The 12,742-nt window shown below is 43.5% G+C and overlaps 1 protein-coding gene across 1 annotated transcript; it reads right to left on the bottom strand.

Annotated features, from left to right (window-relative positions):
- Positions 1 to 6,064: 6,064 nt before the first annotated feature.
- On the bottom strand, positions 6,065 to 11,811 carry LOC125444255 (vomeronasal type-2 receptor 26-like). The gene is made up of 4 exons (XM_048516684.1): positions 11,014 to 11,811; positions 10,016 to 10,243; positions 7,663 to 7,789; positions 6,065 to 6,966 (listed from the first exon to the last, which is right to left on the bottom strand). Exons 1-4 carry the CDS (start codon positions 11,809 to 11,811, stop codon positions 6,065 to 6,067), a joined length of 2,055 nt encoding a protein of 684 aa, XP_048372641.1.
- Positions 11,812 to 12,742: the final 931 nt, after the last annotated feature.

Consider the following 12,742-nt stretch of genomic DNA (forward strand, 5'->3'; position numbering starts at 1 on the left):
GATGCAAAACCTCTTGTAAGAGGGGCTTCATGGCTATAGTAGTAATAATGAAGTACTTATGGTGATCTCTCCAGGGGCTTTCAACGCAAGGGAGATTCCAAGGTGGTTTGCCGTTGTCTTTCTCTGCATAGCAACCCTGATCTTCATTGCTGGGCTCCCATCCAAGTTCTAAACATGGCCAACTCTCCTTAGCTTCCAAGCCCTGACAACCGTCAGCTAGTCGGTCCCATGCAGGCTATTAACTGCCCCTCTAAAACTGAAGACAAGATTCCAAAAGCAGACGTGATACAGGAATTTACATATTGTCAGGAGACCATGTGCCACGGTCGCTCTTGCTCAAGTAATCTCTGCTGTATGTGGATCCATCTACCAAGTAGCGTGTCTTTCGAGTGTTTTTTTTCTCTACCTGAAACTCTGGGGATCCATTGCCAGTTAAGTAGACAGGTAGATGGGTCAATAGTCTGATTTAATGGTGTGTTCTTACAACATATCTGGGAGTGCTCTGTGTGTACTGAATACATACTGAAAAAATCGGAAGGTTTCCCAGGAACGGGAGTCAAGATTTGCTCTTGATGAATTTTCTCGCACCAAGGGAACGCAATGCGGTTTTAGGGAATTGATTTCTGTCATCTGCTGCCAAATTCCTTTGTGCTCATAATTCCCCCAAAACATATAATCCCCAGTCAGGGTATCCTGATTCGGTGGAAGGTCGAGTAAAAATGTGTGAAATACATTCATAAATATGCCTGTGACAAGCACAATTGGGCTTCCCCCACCCTTCAAAAGGAGATAATGCTTTTATTGTCAGTCTGGCACGACACCTTTCCTTAGAACCACAGAACCACTCGCAGGAAGACAAGAGGGAAAATGAGGGAAATGAATCTAATATATGCGTTCTACCTGGGGAATCTTGTACAGAGCTACGATGTCTGCCATGCGAAAGGAGGTCTCAGAGCCAAGTCCCCCAATGACGGCGATGATGTTTTTCCGGCTGTTGCATTTGTAGTTAGGAACAAATCTCTGTGCTTTGAAGAGCAGATCCAGAGTGGTACGGTAGGTCATCCTCACATTATAGAAGCTGTCATAGATGCGGTACCCAAGAGTGACGTTGGGCAGGATTTTGGGATTCTCATTGATCTCCTTGATGGCAAAGGCCAAAGCAAGGACGTGCTGGTAGAACTTTGTCACCACTCTGTAAACAGATTTGAAAGACTCTTTATCAGAATCATTCAACAGTCAACACGTTTATATTTCTGACTAGTTATAACTCTGATTTCCTTGCCTACCTGTAAGGATATGAGTCATTCATCATTGACTGAAATATCAAGGATATGCTATTATTGTTGACTCATAGGAAGCAACAGGGTATAGCTCTGCTGGAGGGAAGATTTAAGAATATGGAACATTCTAAAAGAGTTTGTTCATGTGATATGGCTATGGTCGAAACACTCGACCATTCTTTGTTTCTATGCCCTGAATACAATAAGATACGCATGAAATACATGAATTCCATTTTCTCGCAATGTTCTCAGTGGCATGAGTGTTATAAGATACCCAATCTCCTGAACAGCTCTGATGTGCTTTTTTGTGAAACTGTTGCAAATTTTATACTGGAAATTAGTAGTTTTAACTGCATTTATTAACCTTGTTTTGTTTTAAAATTTTGTCCTGTTTTATATGTCAATAAAGGCTTGTGTTAAAAAAACAACAACAGGGTATAGCGATTAAGGGCAGTGGACTCTAATCTGGAGAACCGGGTTTGATTCCCCACATCTCTACATGAGCAGCAAAATCTGGTGAACCAGATTTGTTTTCCCACTCCTACAATCCTGCTGGGTGACCTTGAGCTAGTCATCTCAGAAAAAAGTGTTAGTAGGGTTGTATATTCCTCCACCACACAACTCAATGGGCTGGATCTTCTTTGTGGTAGAATGCTCCCCTAGGTCCTAGTGCCTACCTAGCCCTGCTCCTCCCAGTCATTCAATGAACTATAGCACAGGTGTCAAACTCGTGGCCCTCCAGATGTTCATGAACTACAATTCCCATCAGCCCTTGCCAGTATAGCCAATGCTCATGTTGGGAAGGACTGGTGGGAATTGTAGTTCGTGAACATCTGGAGGGCCGTGAGATTGACACCCCTGAACTATAGATACTGCTGTATCACAGTATCATGTCCAGTAACGCACAAAATAATAATTTTGACAAAGGCAGTGTGTGAAAATGAATTATAATTCTCATATTCATTCGGAACTATATTCTAATGCGGAAGCATGCAATTTTATTGACCACTGCACCTCAACTGATCGTACTAACTTTTTTTTCCACAGAGTATAGTGAGTGTTCTGACAGAGGGAAGATTTGAATCCAGCACTGACTGGTCCTTTTAAGAATCCACGTCTCCCTGCTCCTCCTACTCAAGGCAGCTTGCAACACAAACAGCTGAAACACTTGGGTGAGGGTTTTATAAGTGCCCAAGCTTGGAAGAGAAAATGACTTACGAAGGAGCCTCCAGCAGAAACTCGGAAGGATGTTCTTCGAAATTCAAGGGGTGAAGACTGCAGATGATCAGAGAAGTAATCCCGCCCAGGAGGAAGTCCCCAGGCTGGTACTGCTCATATAGAATCGGGAGGGGATCAAGCTTTGAGTACATCATTGTATGCACTCGCCAGTCCATCGGAGGAAGGAGAATAATCAACGCTACCAGCCTTAGCATCCTGGCAGTAACGCTTGCTTCCAGACACAAACTGTCTTGTGGCCATCGACATTGTCACAGACTGCCTCAGATTGGTGACGACATCCTTCCGGAAGGGAAACAGCCTTATTTCTGCCATCCACACAGTTTTGAATCCTTGCCTTGAGTTCTAGCTCTCATCGTGTGGGTTCCGATCCCCAAGTAGGATGCAAGAGAGCTCCACCAGCACTCAGTGTGTTGGTGCATTTTTCATCATCCCTGTCGGCCTTACTTATTAAAGGTTTGCTGGAAGCTTCTGAAAACTCTCTGAGCCTTTGGCTAGGATGAAGAAATTACAGTGCTGTAGCTAATTGCAGGGGGAGTTAATTACATGGTGGGATTTCAGACCATTAGTGGCAACTTCAGTAGTAAATGCTGGGTTTCCCTCCTCAAATTCCTGTATGAGTTCCCTAACACGTGCTCCTTCATTGCAAAGATTTGGCAGTCTATCGGTTGCTTTTTCTCGAGGCCATCTTGAAGAAATTTTCAGTGACATCAGACAAGGAAATAGTTTCACACCTGCTTAGTGACCATCATCCCCACACTACTGAATCAGTTGCCAGGTTTTTAACAAAGGCACTTGGATCAAGAGTGAAACCTTTGTGTAAATTTTAGTCAATTGGTTTTAACATAATCTGTATTTTACCACTCTTTATATTTATTTATTTATTTATTTATTTGTTTGTTCCACTTTTATACCGCCCTCCCCCAAAGGGCTCAGGGCGGTTTACATCACAATATAAACAAGCGGATAACAAAATAGAATACTAAAAATTCATGTCAGTTAAAAGCAGCGCTCTTAATTTATAATCAGTTAAAAAAACAGATGGCGTTCAGCCACTAGCTCCCCAACTCCCCTGAGAGGGGAACAGCGGATCTTAGTTGTTAATGGGCACCTATCAGCAGCCGGCCTCCCCAAAAGCCCGGCGGAATAACTCAGTCTTACAGGCTCCTCTTGGAACTCTTTGCTTAGGTCCCAAGCAGAGGCCCGGACAGCTTTCGGAGGAAGAGCATTCTGACCAGAGCAGGGGCCAGGAGCTTCGTAAAAGCCCTGGCACCCTGGTGGAAGGCCAGCCAAATCATAGAAGGGCGAGGGATCTCCATGTAGATTAGCCTCACCGAACGCAGGAGCACCGACGGTATTGGGACATATGGGGCCAGAAACCCGGTCCACCTGAGGCACTGAGGTCTGAACCAGACCGCGTAAGGCCTTAAAGGTTAACACCAATACCATTAATACCATTAATACCATTAAAGGTTTTGTATTTGTATTTGTTTGTATGAGTTCCCTCTGCTCCTTAGAAGCCCAGTTAACAGGAGGTGTAGCCCAGTTTTTCCACAATGATTAATCATCAACCAGAAAACAAGGCCATGCCAAAAAAAAAGACTTCATTGCTGACCAAACTCCATAATTTTCTAACACTGATACATCACTGTCTTTCCACTCCTGCCTAAGGCAGCTCATGTCCTCACCAGTGAAAGTAGCATCCTCCCCCAGCTCAATTTTCTCAAGGGAGCAAATGTCAAAAACAATTACTTGATGAAAGAGATCAGATTCTTGCATTTTAGACTGGTAAACAATAGGAGCAACCCATCACCTGCTTTAATTGTGTGTGTTCCTCCATTCTGTTTGGAGCAATGTTAGGTTTCGTTAAGAAGAAGAAGAAGAGTTTGGATTTATATCCCCACTTTCTCTCCTGCAGGAGACTCAAAGGGGCTTATACTCTCCTTGCCCTTCCCCCCTCACAACAAACACCCTGTGAGGTAGGTGGGGCTGAGAGAGCTCCGAGAAGCTGTGACTAGCCCAAGGTCACCCAGCTGGCACGTGTGGGAGTGTATGGGCTAATCTGAATTCCCCAGATAAGCCTCCACAACTCAGGTGGCAGAGCTGGGAATCAAACCCGGTTCCTCCAGATTAGATACACGAGTTCTTAACCTCCTATGCCACTGCTGCTTTTAACAAAAAAGACCTTCCCAACTCTAGGGGGGAGATAGCACTATGGTAAGAACATAAGAACATAAGAACAAGCCAGCTGGATCAGACCAGAGTCCATCTAGTCCAGCTCTCTGCTACTCGCAGTGGCCCACCAGGTGCCTTTGGGAGCTCACATGCAGGATGTGAAAGCAATGGCCTTCTGCGGCTGTTGCTCCCGAGCACCTGGTAGCATGGTAACCCTTGACAAAATATTTCTCTGACAACCCTTTCCCTCATGCAAAGAAAGTGGCTATTACATAGTAGTTAAATGTAACCTCTAACTTCAGCAGTGGTATACTTCCCAGTTGCAGATGCTGAGGAGAGAAAACAATCCCATATCATTCCATGATATCTCACAAGACAATGACAGAAATAGGATGCTATGGGACTAATGGTTTAGTGGAGTGATCCAGAAAATAGTTTCTTGTAGTTATGAACTAAGGTTAGGAATGCTTTGTCATCATCAAATCATAGCTGACTTACTGTGACTTTTGGGGGTTTCAAGCATAGGTGTATCTTGGGGGAGGGCATGGGGGTCTTGTGATCCAGGCACCATTTGCCTCAGTCATATGGGGGATGATTTGGCCACCTGCTCCCTCCCTTTCCCCCCCACAGGCCAGGAAGCAGGGGCTAATGAAACAGACCCAGGGCAGCCAGAAATCCCTCCACCCTGCTAGAAGGAGAAAGTGGAGCCCCTCCCCCTTCCCCAGCAGCAAGCAGATGCACCCCCACACCATCCACATTTGACTGCCTCACATTAAGAGAGGTGCTATTCAGCTCATGCAACAACAAAATAGTGTAGCATTTGGCGGGAACGATACCAGCTCGTAACCCACCACTACAGTACATGATAGAGTAGACCTGGACAGCAACCATATAGTTCCCTTCGGTGCTTAGGTAGCATGGAACAAAAAGACACACCGCAAAAGATCATTGGAGAGGAGGCGAAGATCTTTATTGATAGTGTCGGGCAACTTTCAGGTCAGGAGAGTCACAATCAAGGTGAAAATTGACAGGATTCTCAGGCAGCCAAGAAAACGTAAAACATTGACAACAGACCCTATGTTGGATTCTGCTATGACATCTCCAGTCAATGAATGTGTGTCAAAATCTGGGAAGAAACAGCAAGTGAAAACAAAACGATACCCAAATGTTCTTCAAAAGACATAAAGTTTTTAACTTATGAATATGCCAGATCAAGTCCATGCACCTGTCAAGCTCCTCGAGACCAGCATCTTGCTTCACACAGTGGCAAACCAGTTGTTCTCAACAGAACTTGTCCCAACCAGCATTATACCTATGCAGTGTCAATTCCACAGACAAATCTGAAGAAACATACGATAGACAAGTTATATTCATTAATGCTTTCTATGTATCAGCTGCTCTCTCTTGTTAAGCTCGGGCCTCAACAGAATAACGTAGCATTTTGGAAAAAAGATGCAACTCAGTAAGCCAGCACTGGAAACTAAGATTGAGAAGATCTCCACGGCTACCATGTATTTCCCTTTGGCGCTCAGGTAGGTTGGGACAAAAGACACCCAGACGCTGCAAAAGATCAGCATGCTGAAGGTGATAAACTTGGCTTCATTAAAACTGTCTGGCAATTTCCTTGCAAAGAAAGCCACAATCAAGGTGATGAGGGACAGAAGTCCCATGTAGCCCAGGACAATATAGAACATGATGACGGATCCTTCGTTGCATTCTGCTGTGATTTCTCTACTCAGTGATTTCATGTCAAAATCTGGGAAAGGGGGAGAGGTTTTGAGCCACACTGTACACATTCCTACTTGCACAAAGGCACAAGAAAGAACAACAGAGTTGGTCAGTCTTTGCCCCACCCACTTCTGCAGGTTGGCCCCAGGGTTGATGGCTGTAAAAGCGACAACGACAGTGATGGTTTTGGCCAGCACACAAGAAACAGCTAGTGAAAAGATGATGCCGAAAGCAGCTTGGCGGAGAAAGCAGGTCTCTTTCCGAGGTTTCCCGAGAAACAGAAAAGAGCAAAGGAAGCAGAGCAGGAGGGAGTTCAGGAGAATGTAGGTGGTATCTCGGTTGCTGGCTTTGACTATGGGGGTATCTCTGTGTTTAATAAAAGTCCCAAGCACCGAGACTGTGATCAGGGAACAACAGGCAGCAGCAAAGGTGAAACTGATCCCTAAAGGCTCTTTGTAAGACAGAAAGCTTATCGTCTTGGGAATACAGTGATCATGGTCCTTGCTTGGATATTGATCTTCTGGGCAGTTGATACAATTGTCCATGTCTGTAAGGAAAAAGTGAAAGGATCAATTCATACGAAACTTTAGGCTAAGGATTATGAATCCCTTTCTCACAGGATCATCATGGAATATTTAAGACGAGAAGAGTTTGGATTTATAACCCACCTTTCTTTCTGGAAAGGAGACTAAGGAGACTCAAGGTGGCTTGGTCTCTTTCCGAGGTTTCCCGAGAAACAGAAAAGAGCAAAGGAAGCAGAGAAGGGAGTTCAGGAGAATGTAGGTGGTATCTCCTTTTCTTTTCTTTTCTTTTCTTTTCTTTCCTTTCCTCTCCTCACACTGACACCTTGTGAGATAGGTAGGACTGAGAGAGCTCTGAGAGAACTGTGACTAGTCCAAAGTCACCCGGCAGGCTTCATGTGGAGGAGCAGGGACACAAATCTGATTCACCAGATTAGAATCCGCCACTCATATGGAGGAGTGGGGAATCAAACCCTGTTCTCCAGATTAGAGCTCACCGCTCTTAACAACTACCCCACACTGGCTCTTAACTGTTTTCTAAATTCTCCATGTAAATGGGGAAGATGTTTCTTTACATTTCTTTACATGTCAGGGAAAAGAAAGGGAAAATAGTAGGGGAAAATGAAATGCCCTTACAAGTCCTTGGAGTCACCTGCGTGTATTCTTCTAAATCCAGTGACTTGTATGGATTTCTACTTCAGATTTCAGTGGACGTTACTTACCTTTCTGGTTTGAAATTTTTCCTTCTGAGCATGGAACACAATCATAGCAGCAAAACGGCTCCCCTTCCTTCATTTTCTTCCGATAACCAGGCTGACAGTAGTCAGTACAAAGTGAAAGGGGCAGCCCCTATCCAGAAACATGAATGGAGTTCAAGAAGAGAGAATTAAACAATATTTTATGGCCCTGACCAAGTTGAACCCTGCTCCAGCAAACAAATGTGTTATTTATCAATTTTTAATTTATTTTTGCCATCCAGTCACAGCTGACTGATGGCAACCCCGTAGGGTTTTCAATGAAAGTGACATTCAGGGGCGGTTTTGCCATTGCCTGCCTCCATCTCATAATGCTGGTATTTCTCAAAGGTCTCACATCCGAATACCAATTCAATTCAATAAGCCTTTATTGGCATATAACACGATAGTATAAAATACAGTTCCAGTTAAAAAGTTAAAAGTAAAAGACTTCGTGTTTATCATACATTCAGTTTACAAACTTCTGACAAAAACTTTGCCACTATAAAGCAACAATGAAAATCCTGACAATTTAAAAGCATGACTACTTTATCTGATTCAGTATAATCAATCATGGAGTCTATAACTTGGGATAACAAACTGGATCGGAGTTTTTGGTATAATAAGCATTTCAGGAGAATGTGTGGGATGGAATCCAGCTGTCCTATGCTACAGGGACAAAACCTCTTATCGCTTGGAAGACCTTTAAGTCTTCCTCTGTGTAGCGGAGATGGCATGATGTTAAATCTAGCCAGCATATAGGCTCTCCTGTGTATGTGATTTGTGAGCACTGTAATATAATAGGCTGGGTGTCCCTGCGTGAAAGGAACTGATATATTTGTTGGTGAACAAGATTTATTTGCCAAGCTCTGCAGTTGTTGATAGTCCATTGCTAATAGCCTCTCTTTAATGAGGGCAAAAGTTTCAGACATCCGAATACCTGCCAGAATAAGAAGTGTGTAACTGGCCCAAGGCCACTCAGCAATCTTCTATGGTGCAAATGGGAATTTGAACCCAGGTTTCTCTGGTCCCAGTCTTACATTTTAACCATCACTCTGGCTCTTGAGATACATAGATAGGCAATTTTACATCACTTTCCAAATTGGCTTTTGTATGCAGTTGAGGGAACTGAGGTTGGGGAGATGTTCCCTCAATGGAAGATTTCAAGTCCATGATGGACAGTCATGTTTTTTTTAAGTCATTTTATTTACAGTCAGCAACCAGTGGTACAAGATCAGGGTACATCAGTTTCAAGGTACCGTTACCATAGTTTATATATAGAGAGACAAAAGAGTACTAGAAGCACTATTCAAACGTTACATAATCTATAATCTATAATAAGATTACTAAAAGCACTATACGAAAATATTACATAGTCTATGGTATTTACAAGAAGGAATATTTGCGACACTAATATAATTATTATTGTACTTATACACAGTCGGTGACTGTTTACTAAAAGGTCAACTCGCGAAAAAGCAAGTAGTAGGTAAAATACATTTGATTATGGCAAAAGATTAAAAGTTAATATACCCTGTTTCCCCTAATATAAGACATCCCCGAAAAATAAGACATAGTAGAGGTTTTGCTGAAGTGCGAAATATAAGGCATCCCCCGAAAGTAAGACATAGCAAAGTTTTTGTTTGGAAGCATGCTTGGCAAAGAACAGAACACAGAAAAGTGAGACATCTCCTGAAAATGAGACATAGCGCATCTTTGGGAGCAAAAATTAATATAAGACACTGTCTTATATTCGGGGAAACACGGTAGCTACACTTGTAAAGTGCCTGTGCAGTCTTGCTAAAACCTATAGTGACATTACTAAAAAAACTCCGTCCTCTGACCCTATCTTCTAAGGATCACAATTTATTCAGTCTTTCCCTCCCTTATTCAGCCGGCAGATGTCTCTTATTGTGTTTGCAGATTAAAGAACAAAAACGGGCCGTTGCCCGTGTAATTTTCTGGTCCCTACCTGTCAACATGTAGGCCAGTACATCTCTGTAGTTTAGGCCTATTAGACCTATCATGGCTGGGCTGAGGATTTCCTTTCGGGGCTAAGAGTCAGTCATGTCCTAGTTTTGAATTTCCTGCCATGGGAAGAGGTTTGGCCAGTATAATCCACACAGCTCCTCCCCTGATGTTGTCAATTGATCTAACTTTAGACTGAAACTTGAAGGCTGATACACAACTCCTTCCGGCTCTTGGGACTGTAGAACTTTAATTACTTTTTTGATAGTACCAATTCACTCATAACCTGCGAAAAGTTAAACTGAAAGCTTTTGGTATCCAAACCATCTGTCCAAAGAATGGAATAACACTGAGAAGTCCCTAGAATCCACACCTGGTTAAAAGTTTGGTGCCACAGAATCATCTCCTCATGAATGATGAATTCTTCCCCTTCAGCAACACTAGGATCTATCCTTCCAATTTTTACCCTTTGGAAAGACTTGTTCGGGAACGTCACCAAGTTTGTTATATCAAATACGGCTGCCATTTCCCTGTTTTCGTTGAAGGACAGTGTCTCTCCTGCTGAGTTGTTAAACGAAATGCCTTGAAGAAATGAGTGGAGCTAGTTGAAGAACAGAAAGGAACGAGGTGTTAAAAGCATCAATGTATTGTCACAGGCTTTCACGGCTGGAATCACTGGGGTGCTGTGTGGTTTCCGGGCTGTATGGCCGTGTTCTAGCAGCATTCTCTCCTGACCTTTCGCCTGCATCTGTGGCTGGCATCTTCAGATGCAGGCAAAACGTCAGGAGAGAATGCTGCTAGAACATGGCCATACAGCCCGGAAACCAGAAAAGCAACAATGTTGGAGACTTCATATGTAAAGTTATAATTTCCATCATCAAAACACTTTTATTCAGTTTCATAGCTACCATGAAAAGCCACTATTCTGCAGTGGTTGAATAATTAAAATTGATTCTTGCATGTGTGTGTGTGTGTGTGTGTGTGTGTGTGGTGACTCTAAGAAGAAATACTACAATTTTGCAGTAAATAATGCATAATCAGTTTTTCATTTGTTATCAAGGAAAGGGGAAGCCGGATATTGTATCACCTTGGATTATTTGATCCAGGGCATTACACTACTTTATTATGCTTAAGAGCATAAGAACATAAGAACCTAAGAACAAGCCAGCTGGATCAGACCAGAGTCCATCTAGTCCAGCTCTCTGCTACTCGCAGTGGCCCACCAGGTGCCTTTGGGAGCTCACATGCAGGATGTGAAAGCAATGGCCTTCTGCGGCTGTTGCTCCCGAGCATCTGGACTGTTAAGGCATTTGCAATCTCAGGTCAAAGAGGATCAAGATTGGTAGCCATAAATGAGTAGCCATACGTTACCTGCCAAGGCTGAAGAGTTTGATGTTCAGCTATTTGACCAATGGCCTTTGTTCCATGACTGGATCTGGATGTGTACATGGCATGCAAGGCATGTGCCACAACATAGACAGCATTATAGATGCTGTAGCTATGACCGGTCATGTGCATTTCAAAAACAGTCGCAGGAAGGCTCTCAAGTTTCTCGTCTCCTGTACATGCTCCATCAGCCATGGGCTCCTGAGGATTTAGCAATGTGCAATCAAAGGCCTGATCCCAGAAGTCCTTAAGGAAGCCGTCTCCTTGTGTCCAGTAAGGTTTTACCATCTGAAGAAACATCCCAAACTCATGAACCTCCTTTGAGTGTACTGCAAAGGAAATGGCGCCTTGGAACAAGTATAAGTCCATTGCTCTTTGCATCCCGATGAAAGCGAAATCAATCTGGGCTGTCGTGATCCACACTTTAGTCATTGATGCATCTTCCTTAAATCGAGGGCATGCCAAAAATATCAGAGTAATCATCCTGATGAAAATCCCAGTTTCTCCGAAGAGGATGAAGGCATTTGTCCTCCTCACTCTGAACGGAAGATATGCTTTTGAGATTAAATTATGAAGGTCATCAAAATAAGTCCAGTTTGGGAGGCTTGGGATGCTTTGAGAAAAAGCCAAACAGATTCCCTTGCTGGAAAGTAGCGGCTCCAAGGCCTTCAAGAAATGTGCTCCGCTGTCATCATCTGCAGCAAAGATCCCAACCCAGGTCCATTTGAAATGCTGTAGTAACAGGATAATCCCCATGTACTGGTGAGCTTCATTGGGAACCATGCGATAGAAGGAAGAAAGATGTTTTGTATCACTCTCTTCTAGGGCAAAGGAACCATACGTGAGCTATGAGGAAACATACCAAGGTTTTAGAGACTGGGTGGGTAGAGTATCTGCCCGTTGTGCCTTTTAATGCAATGAAATAACTCCCTTTAGTGAATATTAGAATTCAGCCCTTGACTATAAATGGAGATCAAGTAGAGCAGGTGGCTAGTTTTAAATTTCTGGGCGTTATGATTAAAGAGGACTTGACCTGGGGCATACAGACTGCCGCGGTGGTTAAGAAGGCCCAGCAAGGACTGTACTATCTGAGACTTTTAAGGATACAACAACTGAATGGAAAACTCCTGGTGTCCTTTTACCGCTGTGCTATAGAGAGTGTTTTAACCTACTGCATCTGTGTATGGTTCTCCAGTTGCTCAGTGGCAGATAGGAAAGCGCTCCAGAGGGTGTTCACTACTGCACAGAGGATTATCGGCTGCCCTCTCCCCTCCTTGGAAGAACTCTATAATTCCCACAGCCTAAAGAAAGCCCAAAATATTCTGAGAGACCCGTCTCATCCAGCACACTCTCTTTTTGAACTGTTACCATCCGGCAGACGATACAGGTCTATAAAAACTAGGACAAAGAGGCTTAGAGACAGCTTCTACTCTAGAGCTGTGGCTATGCTAAACTCCGCGGCTTCATGTTGATGTGTTTGGGGCTGTGTAGGGATGGGTGGAGGAAGGGGAAAGTGAGGATGGGGTATGAGTCTGAAATTGTGTGCATCAAGGAATGCTGCTGTAAATTTCGTTGTGCGTGCACAATGACAATAAATGCTTATGCTTATCTCCTGGGTAAAATGTCTCCAGTTGTACAAACATGGAGCAATAATTTTGAATTTGAATCTTCCTATCCATTTGGACCACAAAATAACTGCTAAAGGGACAACTGA

The sequence above is a fragment of the Sphaerodactylus townsendi genome, linkage group LG15 (assembly GCF_021028975.2).
Source record: "Sphaerodactylus townsendi isolate TG3544 linkage group LG15, MPM_Stown_v2.3, whole genome shotgun sequence".
Taxonomy (NCBI): Eukaryota; Metazoa; Chordata; class Lepidosauria; order Squamata; family Sphaerodactylidae; genus Sphaerodactylus; species Sphaerodactylus townsendi.

Coding starts and splice junctions, on each gene's coding strand:
- LOC125444255 (XM_048516684.1), bottom strand. CDS start 11,811: ATGGTTCCCAATGAAGCTCACCAGTACATGGGGATTATCCTGTTACTA. Junction 10,244..11,013: donor AAACTCTTCAGCCTTGGCAG/GTAACGTATGGC, acceptor TTCTTCAACTAG/CTCCACTCATTTCTTCAAGG. Junction 6,967..7,662: donor AAAAATTTCAAACCAGAAAG/GTAAGTAACGTC, acceptor TTTTCCTTACAG/ACATGGACAATTGTATCAAC.